At 46.9% G+C, this 22,409-nt stretch overlaps 1 protein-coding gene across 4 annotated transcripts in view; it reads right to left on the bottom strand.

Annotated features, from left to right (window-relative positions):
• Positions 1-14,394, bottom strand: part of KCTD3 (potassium channel tetramerization domain containing 3) — a 195,812-nt gene extending 181,418 nt beyond the window's left edge. Inside the window, exon 1 of one of the 4 annotated variants that reach the window (XM_033937763.1) lies at positions 13,897-14,394. In XM_033937763.1, the coding sequence (XP_033793654.1) occupies positions 13,897-13,967 (71 nt within the window). In that variant the 5' untranslated portion in view covers positions 13,968-14,394. The other 3 variants (XM_033937766.1, XM_033937765.1, XM_033937764.1) reach the window with 3 other exon arrangements.
• Positions 14,395-22,409: the final 8,015 nt, after the last annotated feature.

Genomic DNA, 22,409 nt, shown 5'->3' with positions numbered 1-22,409 from the left:
TTGAACAGCAAGCCAGGGATACTACCCTTTCCCAAAAATTATTCCATACTGCACTGAAGGAGAGGATTGAAGAGAGGTAGAAAAAAAAAGACAATCCTAATTTTAAAAAAACAACAACTTAAGGGTAATTACTAAGGTGCTCTAATGGGAAATTATCTCCTACCTGATCATTTTCTTTCCTTTAGTCACCTACACTGTTCCACACTGATGAGTGTTCTCTTCCTTCCAGCAGATGGAGGTAGAGAAAACTGAAGTCTACCAGGGACACCACCAATATAAGCTGAGGTTCTCCCTGGAATAATCCAGTATGCGTCTGCCCAAGCAGCAGAAGTTCCCTTTTGAAACAAACCCATGCCCCATCAATCAATTCATCCATGCCCCATCAATAAATTCAGCTGCAATGACAATCAAGCAAGTAAAGCACCACCTACCCTGCATATACAGTACTAGGAAATAGCAATATCATAGGAACCCCATATTGCTACCAATCATAATTAGTCTTAGTCTAAAAAAAAAAAACCCACCTGAAAAGGAATCTCAGAGCACACCCAGAAACCCAGGCCAAGGTCTTCCAAGGGTGTGTTGTAGAATAGTGCAGCTGACTAAAGGAAAGAAAATCAGCAATTTCCTTCTTTAGCATCAGATCCACTGTTCTGCATTGATGGGATGTACCAAAGCATATTTATTGAGCAGGGGAATACAAGGCTTCCTGAATAATGATGACTCTGACAAATTCCGAGCAAACTCTGGCCAACGTATCCAATCTGTAGTGCTTAGCAAAAGAATGCAACAATGAACAAGTCACCGCCCTGCCTGAGCCTCCACCGAGGAAGCAGTCCGAGCCTTAGTAGATTGGGCCTTTAGCCTCTGAGGCACCAGATGGCTCTAGCAGATGTAGGTGAACTCAACGGCCACCTTAATCCACCTCACAATGGCAGTCTTAGTGGCCACCTAGTCCTTCCGAGGGACATGGCAAAGCACAAAGAGGTGGCCAGACAGATAATACTCATTTGTCTTCTTCAGAAGAAATGTGCTCTGGATAACCTGCTTGTGGAGCCACTGTTCCACAAAAGTTAAGCCACTTGTTACAGAAGAGGGCAAGCAGACCTCCTGATTCATATGGAACAGAGATACCATGTTTGGCAGAAAGGAGGTAACCGTATGCAAGAGCACTGAGTGCTCTGAAATGGGAAGATTTGGGTCTCAACAAGACAAAGTTTCAAGTTTACTTTTATTTTTGATATACCACCTATCAAACTATCTGAGACCCTATAAGCAGAGGTGATAAGACACCAGGACCACCATCTTGAGAGTAAGATCCTTGATGGAAACCAAGCAGAGAGGCTCAAAAGGGAGCCTTCAATAGGGTCCAGAGCCCAAACTGAGGTCCTACAAAGGCAAGGAAGGACAAAGTGAAGGGCGCTTCTGGAGGGCCAAGCCCTCTCGGAGAGGCACAGAGGTCACCTTTGTGGCCACTGTCAAACAAGCATCCCCCAAAGGGAACACCCAGAAAAAGGAGAAAGAAAATCCTGGCCCCCTCCCAAAGAGGATATTAGGGACTCACCCGCTCAGCTTACAAGAGCCCTGAAAAGGGGAAAATGCTCCATAGCCCCCTGAGAGCCCCTCCATCAGCGAATCCCTCTCCACGAAGTCAATGGCAGAAGGTGTGTGTACAGCTGAGGCCCCTATAACCTCATCTCCCCAAAACAGACCAGTCACCTAGACTGCTCCTCCTAAGCTTTGCAAGGTGGGGAGGCCCTACATCTGTGGGAGTCTGGGAGCCCAAATTCTGTGGGGAGCTGACCCTTCCCTGCCTCCTCTGTGGGCAACAACCTTTCCAGAAACTCAAAACAGACCTGTATGCACAGAACCTAAAAACAGGACACCCAAGGACCCCACCAACAGAAGGGGACCTACCATCTAACTGTAGGGCCAGTGTAACCACCAAGACCAAGCACTGGAGCTAAAAAATCCTAGGGGCCTTCAAGGGTCCCATTGGGATCTCCTCACTGCAACTGGACCCAAGGCGGGTAGGAAGAAGACACCCCACTAGCACTCCAAATACCAATGGGGACCACTACTTATTACTTCTATAGCACTACTAGTCATTGCTGTACACAATATATGCAGGTACTTTCTCTGTCCCTAGTGGGTTCATAATCTAAGTTTTTGTACCTGGGGCAATATAGGTTTAAGTAACTCGCCCAGGGACACAAGGAGATGTAGTGGGAATTGAACCTAGTTTCCCAGGATCTCTGTCCATAGAACTAACCATTAAGCTACTCCTGTATAGAAACAGGAGCAAACAACAAATGAGGAACGAAAAAAAAAAAATGGCCATCACTGTAAAAGCATCAGAACCAGATTCCGATGCCAAGGCAAAAGAACAGATAGCATTGGCACTGGACCCCCCTCTCAATTCCCCCTGGGACCTGAAAAAAAAAAAAAAAAAAAAACAGAGTTAAAAGCTGATCTGAGCTGTAGCTCCAGCAAATACTCAAGTCTGCTAGCTGACAAATCAGGCCATGCAGCTGATGCACACAGGCATGCCCAATTGACCTGGCCTGTAGGGCTTATGCTGTTCCCTGGCACATTTTGGGTACACTAGAGAAATTCACTTTTCTTTTCTTTTTTTAACAAGGTGCACATAGGACAGCTTTTTATTTCCTCAATAGCTTTATTCCTAATAAAAGAGAATAAAGCTAACCAGTTGAATCTAATTGGATGTTTTGTTTTAAGAAGCTGCAGAGAGAGCTCATGGGGAGTCAATTCAAATAGGGTCTGAGAGGAGCAGGGGGATGGGACTCAAACCTCTCCAGCAGGGTCCCGCAGGACTGAGCTGAAGTTTCACACAGTGGCACTAAGAAGTGCCAACTGAGGGCTCTGGAGCCAGGCTCTGCACTCGACCAGGTACAGTCCTGAGACTGGAACCCTGGGAGCAGCCATTAGGCTTGACCACACAGTGCAGCCACAGCCAGCAGAGGAGGGAGCTAGGCGAGGGATCACGGGAGCAGCGTCAGCATGACCTACCACTTGCTGAAGGTAGAGAAAATATTGGATGTTACATGAAGCCCCCCCCCCCCCAAACACACACACACACTTATAATGGTGATGTCACTTGTAGAATTTCAGTTTTCTCTACTTCTACCTTCTGGTAGGAAGGGATACAACTATCAGTGCAGAACAGTGGAGAGGATGCTAAGAAATAGATTTTACACTAATGATTAGCATGTGCTATATACTGAATATACAATTATCTGTAACAGGTGTTATCTAAGAACAACAGGCAGATATTTTCACAACTCTCCCACGTTCCCTAGTTGGCTTCTTAGCTTTACTGAATTGAAGGAGCAATGAGCCAGCGATGGGCAGAAGATACTCGCACATGCACAGTACGGCTAGTCTTCAGACTTTGAAGTTTTTAAAGCGATAGTGCACTTTTAGACTGTTTGTGTTGGGCTCCGTGGAGGACGTCACCCCCAACATGGCTCCAGCTGTCCTTGGATAACACCTGTTACAAGTAAGCAACTTTGCTTTATTGATACTAATAGGAACTCATTAAAATTTGTGCTCATAATCTTTAATGCATGGTGCCTAACCCTAATAGTGCTTAACTCAAAAGGGCACATCGGCACATCAAGGGCGCATTCTAAAAAGTTGCAAGTGGAAATACAGAATACAGCCTCAATTCACCTAACTTAGGTACCAGCATCTGCACCAGGTTTCAGCAGGCATAAAACTGGCGCCTAACCTTAGGTGCAGGAATATACTGACAGTCATATACCTTCCCCTCCCGCTTTAGCACAGGCTGACACGTTGAATGCTCTGCGCTAAAAAAAACGCTAAGCAATGTTACTTACCGTAACAGTTGTTATCCAGGGACAGCAGGCAGCTATTCTCACTAGTGGGTGATGTCATCAGACAGAGCCCCGGTACGGACGTCTCACAAGCACGTGTTGCTTGTAGAAACTTAAAGTTTCTAGATGCCCGCACCGCGCATGCGCCGGTGCCTTCCTACCCGGAGATCCGGGCGTGTCTCCTCAGTTCAGGTAGCTAGCCTGAGAAGCCAACCCAGGGGAGGTGGGTGGGACGTGAGAATAGCTGCCTGCTGTCCCTGGATAACAACTGTTACGGTAAGTAACATTGCTTTATCCCAGGACAAGCAGGCAGGTATTCTCACTAGTGGGTGACCTCCAAGCTAACCTCAGTGGGATGGAGGGGGAGTTGGCGACTTAAGAGAATAAATTTTTCAATACTGTTTGGCCAAACTGTCCATCCCGTCTGGAGAGGGTATCCAGACAATAATGTGAGGTGAATGTGTGAACCGAGGACCAGGTGGCAGCCTTGCAAATTTCCTCGATTGGTGTTGATCTGAGGAATGCTACTGAGGCTGCCATTGCTCTGACCTTATGGGCTGTGACCTTACAAGGAAGTGATAATCCAGCCTGGGCATAGCAGGAAGAGATACAAGCCGCCATCCAATTAGAGATGGTGCGCTTTGATACGGGTCTTCCCAACTTGTTAGGGTCGAAGGAGACAAAAAGTTGAGGAGTGGTTCTGTGTGGCTTGGTGCGATCCAGGTAGAAAGCCAAGGCACGTTTGCAGTCTAGAGTGTGAAGGGCCGATTCTCCGTGGTGAGAATGAGGCTTAGGGAAGAATACTGGAAGTACAATGGATTGGTTGAGATGAAATTCGGAGACCACCTTAGGCAGGAATTTCGGGTGAGTGCGGAGGACCACCTTGTCATGGTGGAATACTGTGAATGGTGGGTCCGCCATCAATGCTTGGAGTTCGCTGACTCTGCGAGCGGACGTAAGGGCTACAAGGAAAAGCACTTTCCAGGTGAGATACTTCAGAGGGGCCCTGTTGAGTGGTTCAAACGGGGGCTTCATGAGGTGGGAAAGGACTACATTGAGGTCCCAAACTACTGGGGGTGGTTTGAGAGGAGGGTTAACATGGAAGAGTCCTTTCATAAATCTGGCGACCACCGGATGGGCCGAGAGGGGTTTCCCTTGTAGGGGCTGGTGGAACGCCGCAATAGCGCTCAGGTGGACTCGTATGGATGTGGACTTGAGCCCAGATTGAGATAGGTGTAGGAGATAGTCCAGCACGGAGGATAAGGAAGCTCGCTGAGGTTCCGTTGACTTAGAAACACACCATGAGGAGAATCTGGTCCATTTTTGGGAGTAGCATTGTCGAGTGGCGGGCTTCCTGGAAGCTTCCAAGACCTCCCTCACTTCTTGTGAGAATTGGTGAGGGGTTACGTTGAGAGGAACCAAGCTGTCAGGTGGAGAGCCTGCAGGTTGGGATGAAGTAGTGATCCTTGATGTTGAGTAAGCAGTGAAGGAAACACTGGAAGTGGTACTGGTTCCCTGCTGCTGAGTTGAAGTAGGAGGGAGAACCAAGGTTGTCTGGGCCACCGAGGAGCTATTAGAATCATGGTGGCCCGTTCGAGTTTCAGCTTGACCAGAGTCTTCTGGATCAGCGGGAATGGTGGGAACGCATATAGAAATAGTTTCCCCCAGTTCAGTAGAAAAGCATCTGCCTCGAGGCGATGAGGAGTGTAGATCCTGGAGCAAAACTGAGGCAGTTTGGCGTTGTGGGGAGCCGCAAAGAGGTCTATCTGGGGCGTCCCCCATTGCGTGAAAATTTGGTGAAGGGGGCTGGAATGGAGAGTCCATTCGTGCGGTTGTAGCAGACGGCTTAGTTTGTCTGCTAAGACGTTGTTCTCCCCCTGGATGTATACTGCTCTGAGTAGGGTGTTGTGGCGCACCGCCCAGTCCCAGACTCGTAGAGCTTCCTGGCAAAGGAGGGCCGAGCCCGTGCCTCCTTGCTTGTTGATATAATACATGGCGGCCTGATTGTCTGTGCGAATGAGGATTACCATGTCGTGGAGTAGGTGTTGGAAAGCTTGGAGCGCATTGAAGATGGCTCTGAGTTCCAGTAGATTGATTTGGTGTAGTCTTTCCGCACTGGTCCAGAATCCTTGGGTGCGGAGACCCTCCAGGTGGGCCCCCCATGCGTAGTTCGACGAATCGGTTGTGAGAACTTTCTGATGGGGGGGAGAGTGCATCAGCAAACCTCTGGATAGATTCGAAGAGGTCATCCACCAAAGTAGAGACTGCCGAAGAGCAGGTGTGACTAAGATGCGTTTGGATAGTGGATCGGACGTTTGATTCCACTGTGATGCCAGGGTCCACTGGGGGATCCTGAGGTGGAGTCTGGCAAAGGGTGTCACATGTACTGTGGAGGCCATATGGCCCAGGAGCACCATCAGTTGTCTCGCCGGTAGGGTTTGGCGAGTAGACACCGATTGGCTGAGATGAAGAAGAGACTCCATGCGTTGCCGAGGCAGGAATGCTCGGAGTCGGGTGGTGTCCAGGACCGCTCCGATGAAGGGGAGGGACTGGGTGGGTTGTAGATGAGACTTGGAGAAGTTGATCTCGAAGCCCAAATTCTGGAGGAAGTAGGTTGTAGCCAAGGCCGCCGAAGTGACCTCTGGGGCTGACGGGGCCTTGATGAGCCAGTCGTCGAGGTATGGGAATACCTGTAGACCCCTGTCCCGGAGTGCCGCGGCCACTACCACCAGGCACTTTGTGAAGACTCTGGGGGACGAAGATAGGCCGAATGGTAGCACTCGATACTGTAGGTGCAGATTTCCCACCCGAAATCTGAGGAACTTTCGGGAGGCCGGGTGAATGGGGATGTGAGTGTAGGCCTCCTTGAGATCCAGGGAGCATAACCAGTCGTTCTGCTCGAGGAGGGGGTATAGAGAAGCCAAAGTCAACATGCGAAACTTCTCTTTGACCAGGAACTGGTTGAGGGCTCGAAGGTCTAAAATGGGTCGTAGGTCGCCCGTTTTCTTCGGGACGAGGAAGTACCGGGAGTAAAACCCTCGGTTCAATTGGTCTGACGGGACCGGCTCGACAGCCCGAAGCTGAAGTAAGGTTTGGACTTCCTGAAGAAGCAGGGCGGTCTGCGTCGAGCTTGAAGGATACTCTCTTGGAGGATGGTCCGGGGGGACCCGGTGGAATTGAAGAGAGTATCCTTCTCTTATGATGGTGAGGACCCATAGGTCCGTGGTTATGGCCTCCCATCGATGGTAAAAAAGATGGAGGCGGCCCCCTATGGGAGAGGCCGAGGTTATGCTCCCGGGGGGGGGCGTCAAAAGGGCTGGGGAGCCTTAGGTACCGCCGGTGGCTGAGGTTTTTGCTGAGACTTCTGGGGAGGTTGTCTCTTCGCAGGCTGTCTCGCAGCAGGCGTTTGTCTGGGCATGTAACGCCGCTGGTAAATCAGGGGTGGCCTGGAAGGTCGAGACTGTTGAGGTTTGGGTTTGGGCCGCAGGATGGATTGAAAGGATTTTTCATGATCCGACAGCTTCTTGGTAACAGTTTCGATAGACTCATCGAACAGGTCAGCTCCAGCACATGGTACGTTGGCGAGTCTGTCCTGTAGGTTGGGATCCATATCGATAGTACGGAGCCATGCCAGGCGACGCATAGCTACCGCGCTTGCGGCGGCGCGTGCCGAGAGTTCGAATGCATCGAAGGAGGATTGCATCAGCTGGAGGCGTAATTGGGAGAGGGAGGCTACCACTTCCTCGAACTCGAATCGAGCTTGGTTGTCTATGAACGGAGTGAACTTGCGGAGCACCGGCAAGAAGAACTCCAGATAGGAAGAGAAAAAGAAGTTGTAGTTTAGCACCCGTGACGCCATCATGGAGTTTTGGTAGAATTTTCTACCAAATTTGTCCATCGTTCTCCCCTCTCGGCCCGGTGGTACAGAGGCGTAGACCTGGGAGGGATGAGAGCGTTTAAGGGAGGACTCGACCAGTAGGGATTGGTGGGAGAGTTGAGGGCCCTCGAACCCTTTATGGTGCACGATGCGGTATCGAGCATCGAGTTTGCTGGGGATCGCCGGTATGGAATACGGCGTTTCGAAGCACTGCATGAAGGTCTGGTCCAGTAATTTATGCAAGGGGAGCCGAAGCGACTCCGTTGGAGGGTTAGGTAAATGCATGGTGTCCAGATACTCTTTGGAGTATCGGGAGCCCGTGTCAAGGGTCACATCCAGATCCTCCGCCATTTGTCGGAGGAATGATGAGAAGGACAATTGTTCCGCCAGCGTCGGTCTGTGGGACGGGCTGGAGGAGGAGGAGGCCTCCAGGTCCGTGGACATCGGGGAGTGACAAGGAGAATCGGGCACCAGTGTCTCCTCGTACTCCGGGCCCCTCGGGGGGGACACCTCTGATGAGGAGTATCCCCTACGTTGCAGTTTTTTCTGCGGTGACACCTCCGAATGGCGTGAGGAGTGCCAGGATGAGTGTCTCGATCGGTGCCCGTCTCGGTGGCGGGACGGGGATCGGGATCGTCTGTGCATCGCATGGTCTCCCGAGGCCCCCAAGTGGATAGGGCTGGAAGCAGTGGATCGCAACTGGGTTTGCGATGCGGGTTCTTGCGATGCTACCCAAGTCTGGTAAGGAGTACGGAAGAACTCTTCCTGACTATGCCCAGGGCTTCGAGTATCGATCGGAGGTCTGGTCCCATGTTGGCGCGGAGGCGTAATGGGTTCTAATGGCGGCATATCGGTAATCGAGGCTTGCCGCGTGGGCATCGCCGCCCTCCCCCGTTCGTCCTCGTCGGTTGTCGAGGTCGAACGGTGTGGGGGAGGGGGAGGGGGCGGACCGCCCCTTTGGACCGGTACCGGGAGGTCACCCTGTATGGCAGCGATGAGCCCGGGTCCGATGGTCTGCATGAGCTCAACGAATTGAGCTTCCAGCGCGGACCGTAGCGAAGCCGATAAGGAGGGATCCGCACCGAAAGGGGGTCCTCCTGCACGGACATCGCGCTCCTTCGAGGCCGAGTGCTTCTGCTTAGTAGCTTTCGGCACTTTGATGACCATTGGTGGCACTGTGGAAGGAAGAGGTACCTGAACAGAGGAGACCGGGGCAGGCACCGACGTCGAGCTCGTGGATGGTGTCGGGGTGAGCGATGCCGGTTTCACCACACTCGATGCAGGAGTGGTCGATGCCGGTTTCGCCCGAACCGGGGAGGTATCAGATGAAGTGGAGGCTGAGGGATCCTTAGCTGCGTCCATCTTGAACATCGATTCCCACAATAGGCAACGCCGCTTGAAAGAGCGTGCCGTAAGGGTAGAGCAAGGCCCGCACGATTTCGGGATGTGGTCAGGGCCCAAACACTGCAAACAGCGCCGGTGAGGGTCCGTGAGTGAAATCGCGCGTTGGCACTTGCTGCACTTTTTAAACCCGGTGATTGGCCGGGACATAGGCCGGAAAATCTCCGCCGCTAGGTCGAAGCCAGTGGGCCTGAGCCACGTGGCCGGCCCGTTCGACCTGCCGGAGGAAATAATCTTCTTTTTTTTTTTTTTTTTTACTGAAAAAGAAAAGAACTGTTAACTGTAATTAAAAGAAAACGAAAACGCGGACAAGGAAGGCAAATTTAACTGAATTCAGCTAGCGCATGAAGAAGTTGAACTTCTCAGCTCCGCGGAAAAGAAAGAACTGAGGAGACACGCCCGGATCTCCGGGTAGGAAGGCACCGGCGCATGCGCGGTGCGGGCATCTAGAAACTTTAAGTTTCTACAAGCAACACGTGCTTGTGAGACGTCCGTACCGGGGCTCTGTCTGATGACATCACCCACTAGTGAGAATACCTGCCTGCTTGTCCTGGGATAATCACGGTTTTGTAAAAGAGGGAGGGGGGATAGTCTTTTACACTATGTTTTTTAAAGCATGGTAAATTTCTTTCTGATCTTCAAAATGATCTGATTAAATAATGTCCACATCTTGTACCAATTTTTTACTCTTAGGTTTTTTTGTAATTTCATCATTATATGTTGGTCTCCATTTTTTAAATTAAAAGTTAGAGCAGTAGTTTTCTGTAGCTTCCTCCTTCCAATGAAAACATTTGATCACATTCGGATCACTACTGACAAGCAGCCCCACCAACATTACCGTTTATACCAGGTCCTGTTTTTTTGTTAAGAACTAGATCTAAAGTAGTTCCCTCTCTCTGGTTAAAAAGAAATGTTAAAAATTGGAATTATTATAGAGCTTGAAAAGGAGGGGGAGGTTTTGAGGATCGATGATTGAGGCTTGCGAGGGACCTGTGGGGTCTTGACCTTGAGATCTATTTGCACATGTCCGGACTGGTTTCTGAGATCCTCAGCCACCCTGTGGCAGTGCTCTATGCTTGAGTCTATGGGATTTTGTTTTTCCTCTGGATGATTCCTTTTTGATCCCATATACCATCTTTTAGACTAATTAGTGTTAATACCCCACAAAACTCCCCCAAAACCCACTATACCCATCCCTGTATACAACCCCCAGAGCCCATATGGCTGCAGGTGGCACCTATTTGGCAGTATAATAGGGTTTGGGGGGTTTAGATACATAGTAACATAGTAGATGACGGCAGAATAAGACCCGAATGGTCCATCCAGTCTGCCCAACCTGATTCAATTTAAATTTTTTAAATTTAAATTTTTTCTTCTTAGCTATTTCTGGGCAAGAATCCAAAGCTCTACCCAGTACTGTGCTTGGGTTCCAACTGTCAAAGTCTCCCTCAAATCTCACTCCAGCCATTGAAGCCCTTCCTAGCCCATCCTCAACCAAAAGGCCATATACAGACACATACCATGCAAGTCTGCCCAGTACTGGCCTTAGTTCAATATTTACTATTATTTTCTGATTCTAGATCTTCTGTGTTCATCCCAAGCTTCTTTGAACTCTGTCACCGTTTTCCTCTCCACCACCTCTCTCAGGAGCGCATTCCAGGCATCCACCACCCTCTCTTAAAGTAGAATTTCCTAACATCGCTCTTGAATCTACCACCCCTCAACCATACATGATACCATAGATGTTGTAGTTAAGAGTGCCTTATGGGGACAGATTCCGTACAAACGTAAGGAAGTTCTTCTTCACCCAGCACGTGGTAGAAATCTGGAACGCTCTTCCAGAAGCTGTTATAGGGGAAAGCACCCTCCAGGGATTCAAGACAAGGTTAGACAAGTTCTTGCTGAACCAGAACGTACGCAGATAAGGCTAGACTCAAATAGGGCACTGGTCTTAGACCTAAGGGCTGCCGCATGAGCGGACTGCTGGGCACGATGGTCCACTGGTCTGACCCAGCAGTGACAATTCTTATGTTAAGTGTTCAAGGTAATATATAGAAATAAAACAAAAACAAAGGAAATAAGGTTTTATTCGACTAACTCAATGCATTTTATGATTAGCTTTCAAAAGTAACAGATCACCTCAAAACTGTACCTCCCCAACAAGTCCTAGTGAACTGTTTAATAATTCAAAAAGATTTGCTCCACTCTTCTCTGAGTGCAATGAACTTTAAAAACATTGTGAACAAGTTCACAATTAATAACAATGCTCAACTACTGATGGAAGCACAATTTGACATAGTACTTTCTTTTGTATAAAGCAGTGCTGATACCCTATTAGTCCACTTGGATATGCAGAAATAAAAGGAAACAAAAGTTGTAGGCCAAACCTAGTTATAAATGCACTAATGCCAATAATGAAATATCAATTGCAACTTGTTTATTGCTCTCAAAACTTACTCCCCCCTCCCTTTTACTAAGCCACAATAGAGGTTTTTACCGTGGCTCGGAGCACTAAATGCTCTGACGCTGCTCCAACGCTCATAGGAATTCTATGAGTATCAGAGCATTTACCCTCATAGGAACTCATTGAGCGTTGGGAACAGCGCAGGCCATTCAGCGTGGCTCCCCACGCTAGAAACTGCAATTGCAGTTTCGGAATAGGAAGCCTTAGTGCTCCGGGCCACGGTAAAAGAAACTCTATAGCGAATCAGTAAACGAGGGCCCTTTTAAAGCAACTATGATGTAGGACTTTATTCTAATTAAAAATTTATTCAGATTAAGGTATGCTATTTCATTTTTTTTCAACTGCAGTTCCTTGTGCCTCTCCTCCTCCCCGGCATCTCGCGACACACCTGAAATCTCGTGGGGCACACAGTATGTGATATTCTGCATGCTTTAGATCAATATTATCTTCAGACAACCTTAGTTTTCACAGCCTACTTCAGAAAAGCAAGCCTAGCTGTGATGTTACTGCACCAGTGCACATTTCTCTCCCCCTATCTCCTACCATTATGTCAACCTTCTCTTGTCTCTCTGCCCTATAATTAAATTGAATTCATTTCATTCTATTTCATTTTATGTTATAAACCACTCCAATGTTTTCCCTTACGAGGAGTGGTATATTAGGTTTAATATACATAACCATATATGGCACTATGTTTCAGTCTTCTTTAAAAGAAGACAAAAGTTTCTGAGTGCACATTGTCCCACAGCAATATGTTAATGAACAGAAGCATATGGCTTCATTTATAAATCTTAATTTATATTTTTTTATACTACTGCCGGTTTTAGTTCTATGAGTTTTTAATTCATAAACCCTTTCTTACAGCCACCTCCTATTCATTAAACAGATGCCACCTTGCAGCTGGTCATATCTATGCTTTTTATACATCAGCCAGATGTTACCCATGCCTATTTTCTTAGGGCTCCTTTTACTAAGGTGCACTAGCGTTTTTAGTGCATGATGATTAGCGTGCGCAAACCACACGCTAAATGAAAAATACTAACGCAGACTCTGTGGAGGCGTTAGCGTCTAGCGTGCGCGCCATTGTAGCACATGCTAAATGAAAAATACTAATGCAGGCTCTATGGCAACGTTAGCGTCTAGTGTGCGCGCCATTGTAGCACACGCTAAAACTGCTAGCGTACCTTAGTAAAAGGAGCCCTTAGTTTCATAAATGTGGGTGTGGCTAATTAAATGATTCAAAAACTTGGAACATCAATTTCTCCACGATTTAAAAGCAAGAGAGCAGCTTATCTTATTGGCTTGCTGGAATTGGCCATTGCTCCGAGTCCAAACCTTTCAGAACTACATAAATGGCCACTGAATCATACAGCCAAAACCTGCGAGAAATAATTTTACCTAGAAAGGCCTTACACAACATTACGCAGACCTTTGCAGTATCTTTCATATCCCAGTGCGGAGTGCCTGCCTAGCAAGACACAATCTTTACCACTCCCACCCCAAAGCAATTTGCGAGACAGATTATGGCAGTGGTTCCCAAACCTGTCCTGGGGGACCCCCAGCCAGTCAGGTTTTCAAGATATCCCTAATGAATATGCATGAGAGAGATTTGCATATAATGGAAGTGACAGGTATGCAAATCTCTCTCATGCATATTCATTAGGGATATCTTGAAAACCTGACTGGCTGGGGGTCCCCCAGGACAGGTTTGGGAACTACTAGATTATGGGAAAGGAGGACTCCAGCAATATCCATTTTTACACCAACTTTATTCAGCTGCAGGGAATGGATGCACCGTTGAGAAACGCTGAGAGGAAGAAGCTATACACACCTTACAGGTAAACTGAGAAAGTATAGTACTAATCGGGCAAACACTTTAATCTGGATTCCTGAACCCACACACCCTTCAACATCCTTCCCCCTCCCCTCTCCTATGAAATCAGTCCAATAAAAAAATGCTATTAACTCATCTTTTTTAGTCTGTTTTTATTTAAACCTTTATTTCTGAGAAAGCACACAAGAAGCCTCCTCATCGATCAACTGTGTTAAAATAACAGGAGATCTTATTTAAATAAGAATAAATATCCTTTGCTGAAAATACCTGAGCCACCCCGAAATGCCTGCAAGCCTGGAAACTCTCCGAAAATAAAGCGGAGGCAGGCCGGAGCCTCCTCTAACAGGGGGATCCGCTCGCTCTTTTTTATGCTGGGGTGCCGCTATAGGTGCCACGTTTTCTGCTCCCCTTTCCCCGAGACTAAAGCCTCCGAGTCTCTCCCATCTCCCTTCTGGCCAATTACCTGGTCCCGCCGACGTTGAGCTGCACTATCTCCCCGCTCCCAGCGCAGAAGCCCGAGCAGTTCCCGGCCATGTTGCACAGCGGCAGCTCCCGGAGCCGAGAGCTGCAGGGCGAGATGGGCCAGATGGCGAGGGAGCGACGGAACCCGGGACTCTCGACTCACCGACGAGCAGGGCAGCAATGGCCGCCGGCAGGACAGTGAAACGGTAGGGGGGGGGGGGGGGAAACGCCGTCTGCCCTGTGACTCTAGCCGGGTAACCGCAGGGTCCTGCCGTCAGTCCTCTCCATCCCCTTTCCGTTTTCCTCCACCCCGCCTTTTACAGGGTAGACTGGGTGGGACCCTTCAGCCGCCGTTAACTGTGGAGCGTGCCCTTTGCCCCCTCGCCATCCGTGCCCACGGAGGAACGGCGCTACGACGCTCGCAGAGCCGTCCTGTCGCGAGCCGGCGGCTCCTCCGCCTCTACGTCACTCGGCCAGGGAAAGGCCCCAGCTCCCACCCGACCCAGCGCTGGTAGGAATGGCCGTCGCCATGACAACGAGCCCAGCACTGCAGCGTTCCGCCTGGCTAGTATATCTTTCGAGGCATTCCCTGGTTTTCATTGACCCAGCTCAGGAACCGCTTAATCGAGAGGCAAGACTAGGCAGTCGCCTGAGGAAGCAAAGAATGGCTACAGCCAGAACAAAATGTGTCCTGATAGTTAATTTTTGAAATAGCCCGTTTAACCAGGTTCATGCTTTTTGAAAATTGCCCTCATTCTGTCCTGAGTATAAAAGTGCACACTGTAACATGACATACTTTTTTGGTGGCTGTACACCTGTTGCTTATGATGAAGTACCATAATGTACACGCCTTCCTTTCTACTTGCTCACCCCCCAAAAATGATATCATCATGAAGGGCATGATCTCTACTTCCCATGAAAAAGTGAAAAAAAACAACTACTTAAAAAAAAGTTAAAAATTGTTTTAAAAATGGCCCTTTAACTAAGCTGTGCTAAAAGTGGCTAGAACTATCCCCAACACAAGTCTTTCCCACTGCTGAGACCAATTTCAGCATAGTAATAAAATGCCTCCATTTTCCATTATTCCCATTAATGATCACACATTAATTTTCCCATTAACAAATGGCCATTAGCATGTGAGCACGTACTGGCACCTATTTTCTAGGCGATAAGCGCACACACTAACCATGCGTTAATTGGTTAGTGCACGGCAAAGTAGCTGCCCTAACCAATTAGTGCAGATCATGAGCACTCAACACCCCCAGCGGCAAAATTCAAACAAAAGAGCAGAGCATGCCTGGTCTTCAAACCCCTCTTTATTAATAATAAATTAATATAGGCAAATAAACTAAACAGTCACATAAACATATGGCAAATGATAGATTCAAGTTATGGATGCCACACGCTCCGTGTTTCGGCTATGGTGCCTGCATCAGGAGTCCCAAATGATAAAAACAAACCATTAATGAAATCTGAATGCTAAAAGATAAAAACAAACCACAATTGACTTCCAAATAGGGGATGACAGCTGCTATCTCACACTGGAGTGAACTCCAGTGTGAGATAGCAGCTGTCATCCTGAATTTGGATGCCATTTGTGGTTTGTTTTTATCTTTTAGCATTCGGATTTCATCAATGGTTTGTTTTTATCATTTGGGACTCCTGATGCAGGCATTATAGCTGAAACATGGACCGTGTCGAGTCCATGACTTGAATCTATCATTTGCCATATGTTTATGCGATGCTTTTAGTTTATTTGTATATATAATTTATTTACTATTAATAAAGAAGGGTTTAAAGACCAGACATTCTCTGCTCTTTTGTTTGGATTTTGCCACTTAGGGGTAAATTCTCTATTAGTACGTCTAACATAGGCGTGCTTTAGACGTCCGGCAAACGCAAGTGTCAATCAAACGGTACATAGGCGTGCGATAGACGTCCCTATAACCTCTTCGCGCAAAATAGACGCAGGTTTCTGAAACGTCATTAAGACGTCTCCAATGGACCCGTGATAGACGTGGGTACGGGTTTTTTTTGTTTGTTTTTTTGGATTATACTTTATTTATACTCTTTATTATCACTCATTCAGCATTGTAAGTATAGGATGATGAAAAAGATAACTAAAACACAGTATACCATTTTGTAAACTATATATTAGTTGATCTAGCAATATCAGTGAGGTAGGGAATGGCAGACAGAGAACACTGCTGTGTTGTATCTTTTTCCTCTAGGATATCGGAATTGTACAGTTTACCATCAATACAAGGAAAAAAAATATGTTATGTTTCAAAGGAGAACTAGAAGATGAAACGTACCGAGTGATAATTTACATTATCAGTATGGAAGGTGGGAATCGGTAGATGTATGCTACACAGAAAGCTGTACAGAAATGTCATACTCACCTCCTATTAGAAGTGGAAAGGATAGGACTTTGAACACCATATAAGCTTCGTTTAAGTTCCACAAAGACTGGCAGGAAAGGCACCCTAAGTCATCCAATAAGCTTTCTCTCGATTTCCCAGAGACATTATTTCAGAGAGGATAGTTTAGAAGTGATATCTTGCTCGAAAGAACACTCTCCTGGTCTTAAAACATTGCAACAATCAGCTCATTCTTCAGAACAAAGGTAAATCCCATAACTTACACTGGCCCAACTTAGAAACAGAATCAAAACACAGATTAGACCTGAATGTGGCTTCTAGTTCACAGGAAGAGGAAGTAGCAAGCAGCACAATGCTGATCTCATTGTGACATCATCAAGGTGCACCTGGAAGGTAGATATGCCACAAGTAAAAGACAAGCCGGGAGTTGAACTCACAACCTACAGCTGATCGATATAGTGCCTTTACTCACTGACCTACACCTGTGTCTCTGGTTCCCCTGTCATAGCATACCTTAGTGATGTGCTAAAGTATACTCTACTTAGCTATCATATCACAATCAGTTGAGGCAAAAGACTGGTAGCTCAATGGTGTAAAGCACCGTTCTCACAGATGCAACACCCATATTTTTAAGAATGGTTCAATAAATGTAATACAGAGTCAAAATTATGCTGTTTATTTTATCAAACCCAAGCTCAACTTTGTAATGTATTGTGTATAGTCTCGCTAATGTGTTTGTGATGAAAATGAGATGCGATAGGTGTATATCCTATATAATAAAACCCTAGCCGCGCATGCGCACATACCTGCGTGCTTCTGTGATCTCTGCTCTGTGATCAGTAGGTCTTTGGCCAGCAGGAGTGCAGATGCAGCAGCCAGGCGACTCCCCCCTCCCGCCATCACTCACCACCAAAACCACCACCGCCAAAGCCTCCTCCTTCTGCCCAGCCGGGAGGAGGGCTCCGAGTCGCTGAAGACTGTCCCAGATCAGCTTACACAGTCCCTCAAAAATTAACCTTTTCATCTGAGGCGCGAGGCTGCGGTGACCTTCCTCCCCCGGCTCACTAAGGTTTCATCTTAAGAAATTCAAATGCATTGTTGAAAATGCAAGTGACTATTCTCTGTCATCCTAGACACCCCTGCAACACCCCAACAACACACTCCTGCAGCATAATCAAGTAAAAGTTATAATCAAGTAAAAGACAAGCCGGGAGTTGAACTCACAACCTATGGATGATTGGTACAGCGCGTTTACTCACTGAGCTACCGAGCTACTTAACTGTAGCCCTAACCCTAACCATAAAGTAGCATCTGACGTCATAGAAGCCGTTAGAATTTTGAAATCGTTTTGGACGTTCATTGGGTGTTCTCAGATCAAATACACCTGTAGATACTTGCAATGATTACCCCTTGTCAAAGCTTGTACCTAAAGCCATTTCTGGAGACTCCCATTCCTAAGTCCCCAACATAGCTCAATGCTTAAAAGCACTGCATGTATCTTCCAAAGGTCAAGGGTTCAAGTCATGATTAAGGTTACCAAAGACATAATATTCATTTTTTTTTCACCCACCCTAACATGCATAGCTAAGCTAAAATATGTGAACCTCACTTCCCAATCTTCATTTATTTAATTTATAACTTGTCATTGTGTTTGGGGGAGGTGAAGTTTCATTAGGTTTACATGGTAAGCTTCTAAGCTTGTACCTAAAGTCATTTCTGGAGACTCCCATTCGCAAATCCCCAATATAGCTCAAGTGCTTAAAAGCACTGCATGTATCTTCCAAAGGGCAGGGGTTCAAGTCCTGACTAAGGTTACCAAAGACATAATCCACCCTAACATGCATAGCTAAGCTAAAATATGTGAACCTCACTTCCCAATCTTCATTTATTTAATTTATAACTTGTCATTGTGTTTGGGGGAGGTGAAGTTTCATTAGGTTTACATGGTAAGCTTCTAAGCGTTCTGCTATACTTTTTTGTATAACAGCGATATCGGTGTGCTTTAGGATGTAATCAACAGTGTTGATGTAGCGCGGAGCAGCCGCTGCAAGCACGCCCAAGCGGCACAAAAACGTCATCGCGTTTTTTTGCATTGTGACGTCATAGAATCACCCGTTCTTCATATGCAGTTATTTCTCCTAAAATGGCTGCCAGGAGACAGCCAAACTTCAGTACTGAGGACTCCAGGCTGCTGGCCAGGCTCTTTTTGGTCCATGAGCACCACTTTTTTAGAGTGGCAGGCCATCGCAGGTCATACCTGCAGTTCAGGAACTCCTGGACCCGCCTGACCCGGCGGTATAACAGAAGAGCCTCATGTCCCAGGGAAGTAAGTATTCCAAGTCAGGCCCTCACAAATAATCATGTAATGATGATGGAAACCTGTCTCAATCAAATTGGTCATGTTATTGTGGGTAAATCTTGATTCCTTTTAAAAACTACAATTGTGCATAATAAATCTTTTACATTGAATACTGAAATGAAAGCACATCCCAAAGAAGCAGTAGTAGGATTTTAAATGACAAATTCAGCTCCTATAAGGCATCTATTCCATTCACAACATGCACACAACTAATTTTTGGGTCATGAACATCGCATTTGTAATAGAAACATCTTGAAATCAACTTTGCCAAAGGAAAACAAATATATTAAAGTGCTGCTATGTCATTTCAAATACCTTCAACTTTCCTGTATCAATCTGCTGGTCTAGGGAGATAGTGGCATGATGTTTAAAGTGACAGTATCAGTACCCTGACGTCAGGGGTTTCAAGCCACGCTGCTCCTTCTGACCAAACTATTTTATTGCCCCTGCTGCATGATTGTAAGCTCACCAGGACATGCTGTAATGTGGGGCAGTGCTGATAGGCTACAGCCTCAGCACCCTGGGGTTGTGAGTTCAATCCCACACTCCTCCTTGTGATGCTGGCCATGTCACCTCACACCCCCCCCTCCCCCACTGTCCAAGGTACAGTAGAGAGATAGCGATGCCTCCAGCACAGAAAGGGGAAAATGCTGGAGTACGTGAATACATTCATGTAAAACATGTGGCAGAAGGGGGTGGAGGCAGGCAGCAAAGCGGATAGGGGCTCTTGGAGGGCAGCGTACTCCATTTTTATGTGCTTATAGAGGTCAATACTTAAGTAAACATGTTATGCCACAGTGCTAGATGGCACTCATCATATCCCTCCCTCTCTGTTCTTTCTCTCTCTCTCTATTATCCAGGTTGAGGATCTCAGGAAAAGGGGGCGGCTGCTGAGGCGCCAGGAGCGGGCCTTCCTTGAGGGGGTGAGGGAGGAATTGCGCGCTGAAGCCGGTGAGTAATGAGTCCAGCGTGTGTTTCTTTGTGATCAGCCTACCAGAATAAATAGATGAAAATGCTTGAGTAGTTGTAAACCATTCTTAATCATAAAATCTGCAGTAAAGCTGCTATTGTGATATCATGTCACAATGGCGTTATGGTGTTCTACTTGCCTCACTTACTTACGCTACATTTTGATGTTTACAGTGGAGTAGGTGCTTTGCATCCTGTTATTAGCATTTGAAGAAAATAATGTAGTAAAGAATGTCATGTTCAAAAGTGTTGTGGACATATCTGACTGTATCCTATTTCTCTCTTGTCAAGCAGCAGTGCAGGCACCCCCTCAGGAGGCCCCGCAACTAATGGAGGGAGCCCCACCCTGGTCCTCGGCGGAGGAGGAGAAGGAAGAGGAGAGGGAAGAGGAGGAGGAGGCCTGGCAGCCCTCAGGACCACGCACACCGCCTGCCCCACCACTGCCCCCTGGACCTCCACCACTGCCCCCTGGACCTCCACCGCCTGCCCCACCACTGCCTCCTGGACTGCCTGCCCCACCACTGCCCCCTGGACCCCCACCGCCTGCCCCACCACTACCTCCAGGACCACCACCACCATCCCCTGTTGGACCTTCCCCTTCCCCCACCCATAGCCCTTCCCCTCACTCTCCTGCCCTTCCTGTTCCCATCCCACCCCCTTTCCTTGCTGTTCCCCCCCAGGAGCAGCCCGACCAGCCTCAGGAGGGGGTGGTCAGGGAGATAGAGCCCTACTCTGCCCTCTTGGAAGAGGTGCAGGTATTGAGAGGGTGTGTTGAGAGGATGGAACATGCCCTCTTGCGGCTGGTAGCCGAAAGAGGGCATGGTGCCAGCAGCCATACACCCTCTCAATAACTGCACCTCTTCCGCCCCCCTCGCCTGAGGTAGCTCAAGCTGCTCTTGGGGGGCACCCACCCTCTTTCCCTGCGTTATGTGTTATGTAAATAGTTATTTTGTTCAAAAGTTTAAATTTAAAAAAAAGTTTTATATTTGAATAAAAAATTTTATTATAGTTTAAACTTTCCTGTGTGGTTTTAACCTTGTAGCATCAGCAGTTTAATGGACAGAGTCCAAGGTAGATAGGGGTTCAGGAGGGACTGCTGAATGGGCCCTTTTCAATATAACAACAAGGTGACATATAGAAAGTTTGACAATCTTTATTGGGGGTCTGTCATTCATTCTATTACCTGCTAGCCACTCTGATGTCAAATCATTGCAGAATCTAGGAAAGAAGCAAGTGAATGCAAGGGTATATGCAACTGTAGGTAGATGACGACATCTCAGCTATGATGTGCAAAGTAAGCCAGTCCCTGTTCCAAAGTAAATGGCTACATAAGGAAGAAAATATAGGTCACTGTGGTAGATTTGTTGTTGAGGAATAGGGTTACTGCTAGTAAGAGTTGGCTCCACACCAGGAGAATCCAAATGAGACATGTGGGTTTTTCTTCCTTTCACGGAAGGTGATGGAAGTAAAGGCCACATACCTCAATCTATCCTCCTGGTTCTTGAGCTGCACTATTTTGGTTAAGCAGGTGTGGAAACCACAAAGATGCTCACAGCTGCACTGCTCTCAGTAATACAAAACTCCATCTGACAATACTGCAGTTGCCTGTCTAAGACGCCTGAAAACAGAAAAGAGGAGAAGCTGGTTTACACAAGGTTCACAAACAGGGGGTTCAACCCCCAAGGTCCATATTTGTCCTCCCTTCCCTGAAGCAATGTGTTAACCTCATTTATGTTGAGCTGCTTAGATGTCACCGTGGTATAGTTGTTAAAGCAATAGCCTTAGCTTGCTGATGGTGTGGGTTAATATCACCTGTAATCCTCCACTGCTACTGTTTAGAACTCATGTGAGGGAATAGACTAACTGAAAACAAAATGTTTGTGTGCATATAACAGCAGGAATGCGTGCCATGGTGTTCTATGAGGCCAACATTATCAATTTACTATTGTTCCTGAAAGTCATCAAGGATACCTGTGTGAAGAGAACAATAGAAGTGTGAAACATGTTAGCTTTGTGAACATTTATTTCACTCATCAGAAGAGTGACTCAAGTGAAGAATAGTAGAGTAAGCAAATAAAGGTTACCATATATCATTCTCACCTACAACTGTTTGGCTAGGTGCAAGCTGGTGTGCTGAGCTGCTCGTCTGGTCTCTCTCTGGCAAACACATAGGTGATGAGCAGAGTTAACCTGAAATGAAGAATAGAGAGAAACTGTTAACAAAGACTTATGCCTCCAAAATTAAACACTGAAGTTGTGGCAGAACACACACCTAGAAGTAACAGAGCTGCTAACATACCTTTAGACTCCTTATTAAAAATGGCAGCCATTAGGCACTCATTAGGAGTTTTCCACCTGAACCATGTACACTGATTGGATGTCCACTGAATGGCAGTGTTTCCCCCTCCCCCAACACACCCGACCTATTTTTATCAATGAGTTAGTACACAGAACCATTCCTCACCTGATTTTAACTTGCCTGTAATTTGATTCTACAAAGAATTAACTTTAGCTCTATGAGTAAACCCTCTCAGATGTGTGAACACATCCATTTTACTTACATATCCATTTTTCTACCAGCAAAATTTCTACCAGCATGGTCTTTATCAGTCTTCTCAGTCATTTTTGTCAGCCCTGTGGAATGGAGAGTAGGAGATATCAGAAATAAAATAACTATTATAAACAATAGCACACAATGAAAGCCCATAAAGAGAAGTCAGTTTTTCTGGTTGGTTTCTTTAGTTCTATCATAAGGACACCTAAGTAGCTTACAAAATATCATTCTCACCTGGACTTACTATCTGA

The sequence above is a fragment of the Geotrypetes seraphini genome, chromosome 3 (genome assembly GCF_902459505.1).
Source record: "Geotrypetes seraphini chromosome 3, aGeoSer1.1, whole genome shotgun sequence".
Lineage (NCBI taxonomy): Eukaryota > Metazoa > Chordata > Amphibia > Gymnophiona > Dermophiidae > Geotrypetes > Geotrypetes seraphini.
Note: the sequence above shows the minus strand (reverse complement) of the source record. Positions and strands in the feature narration are given on the sequence as shown.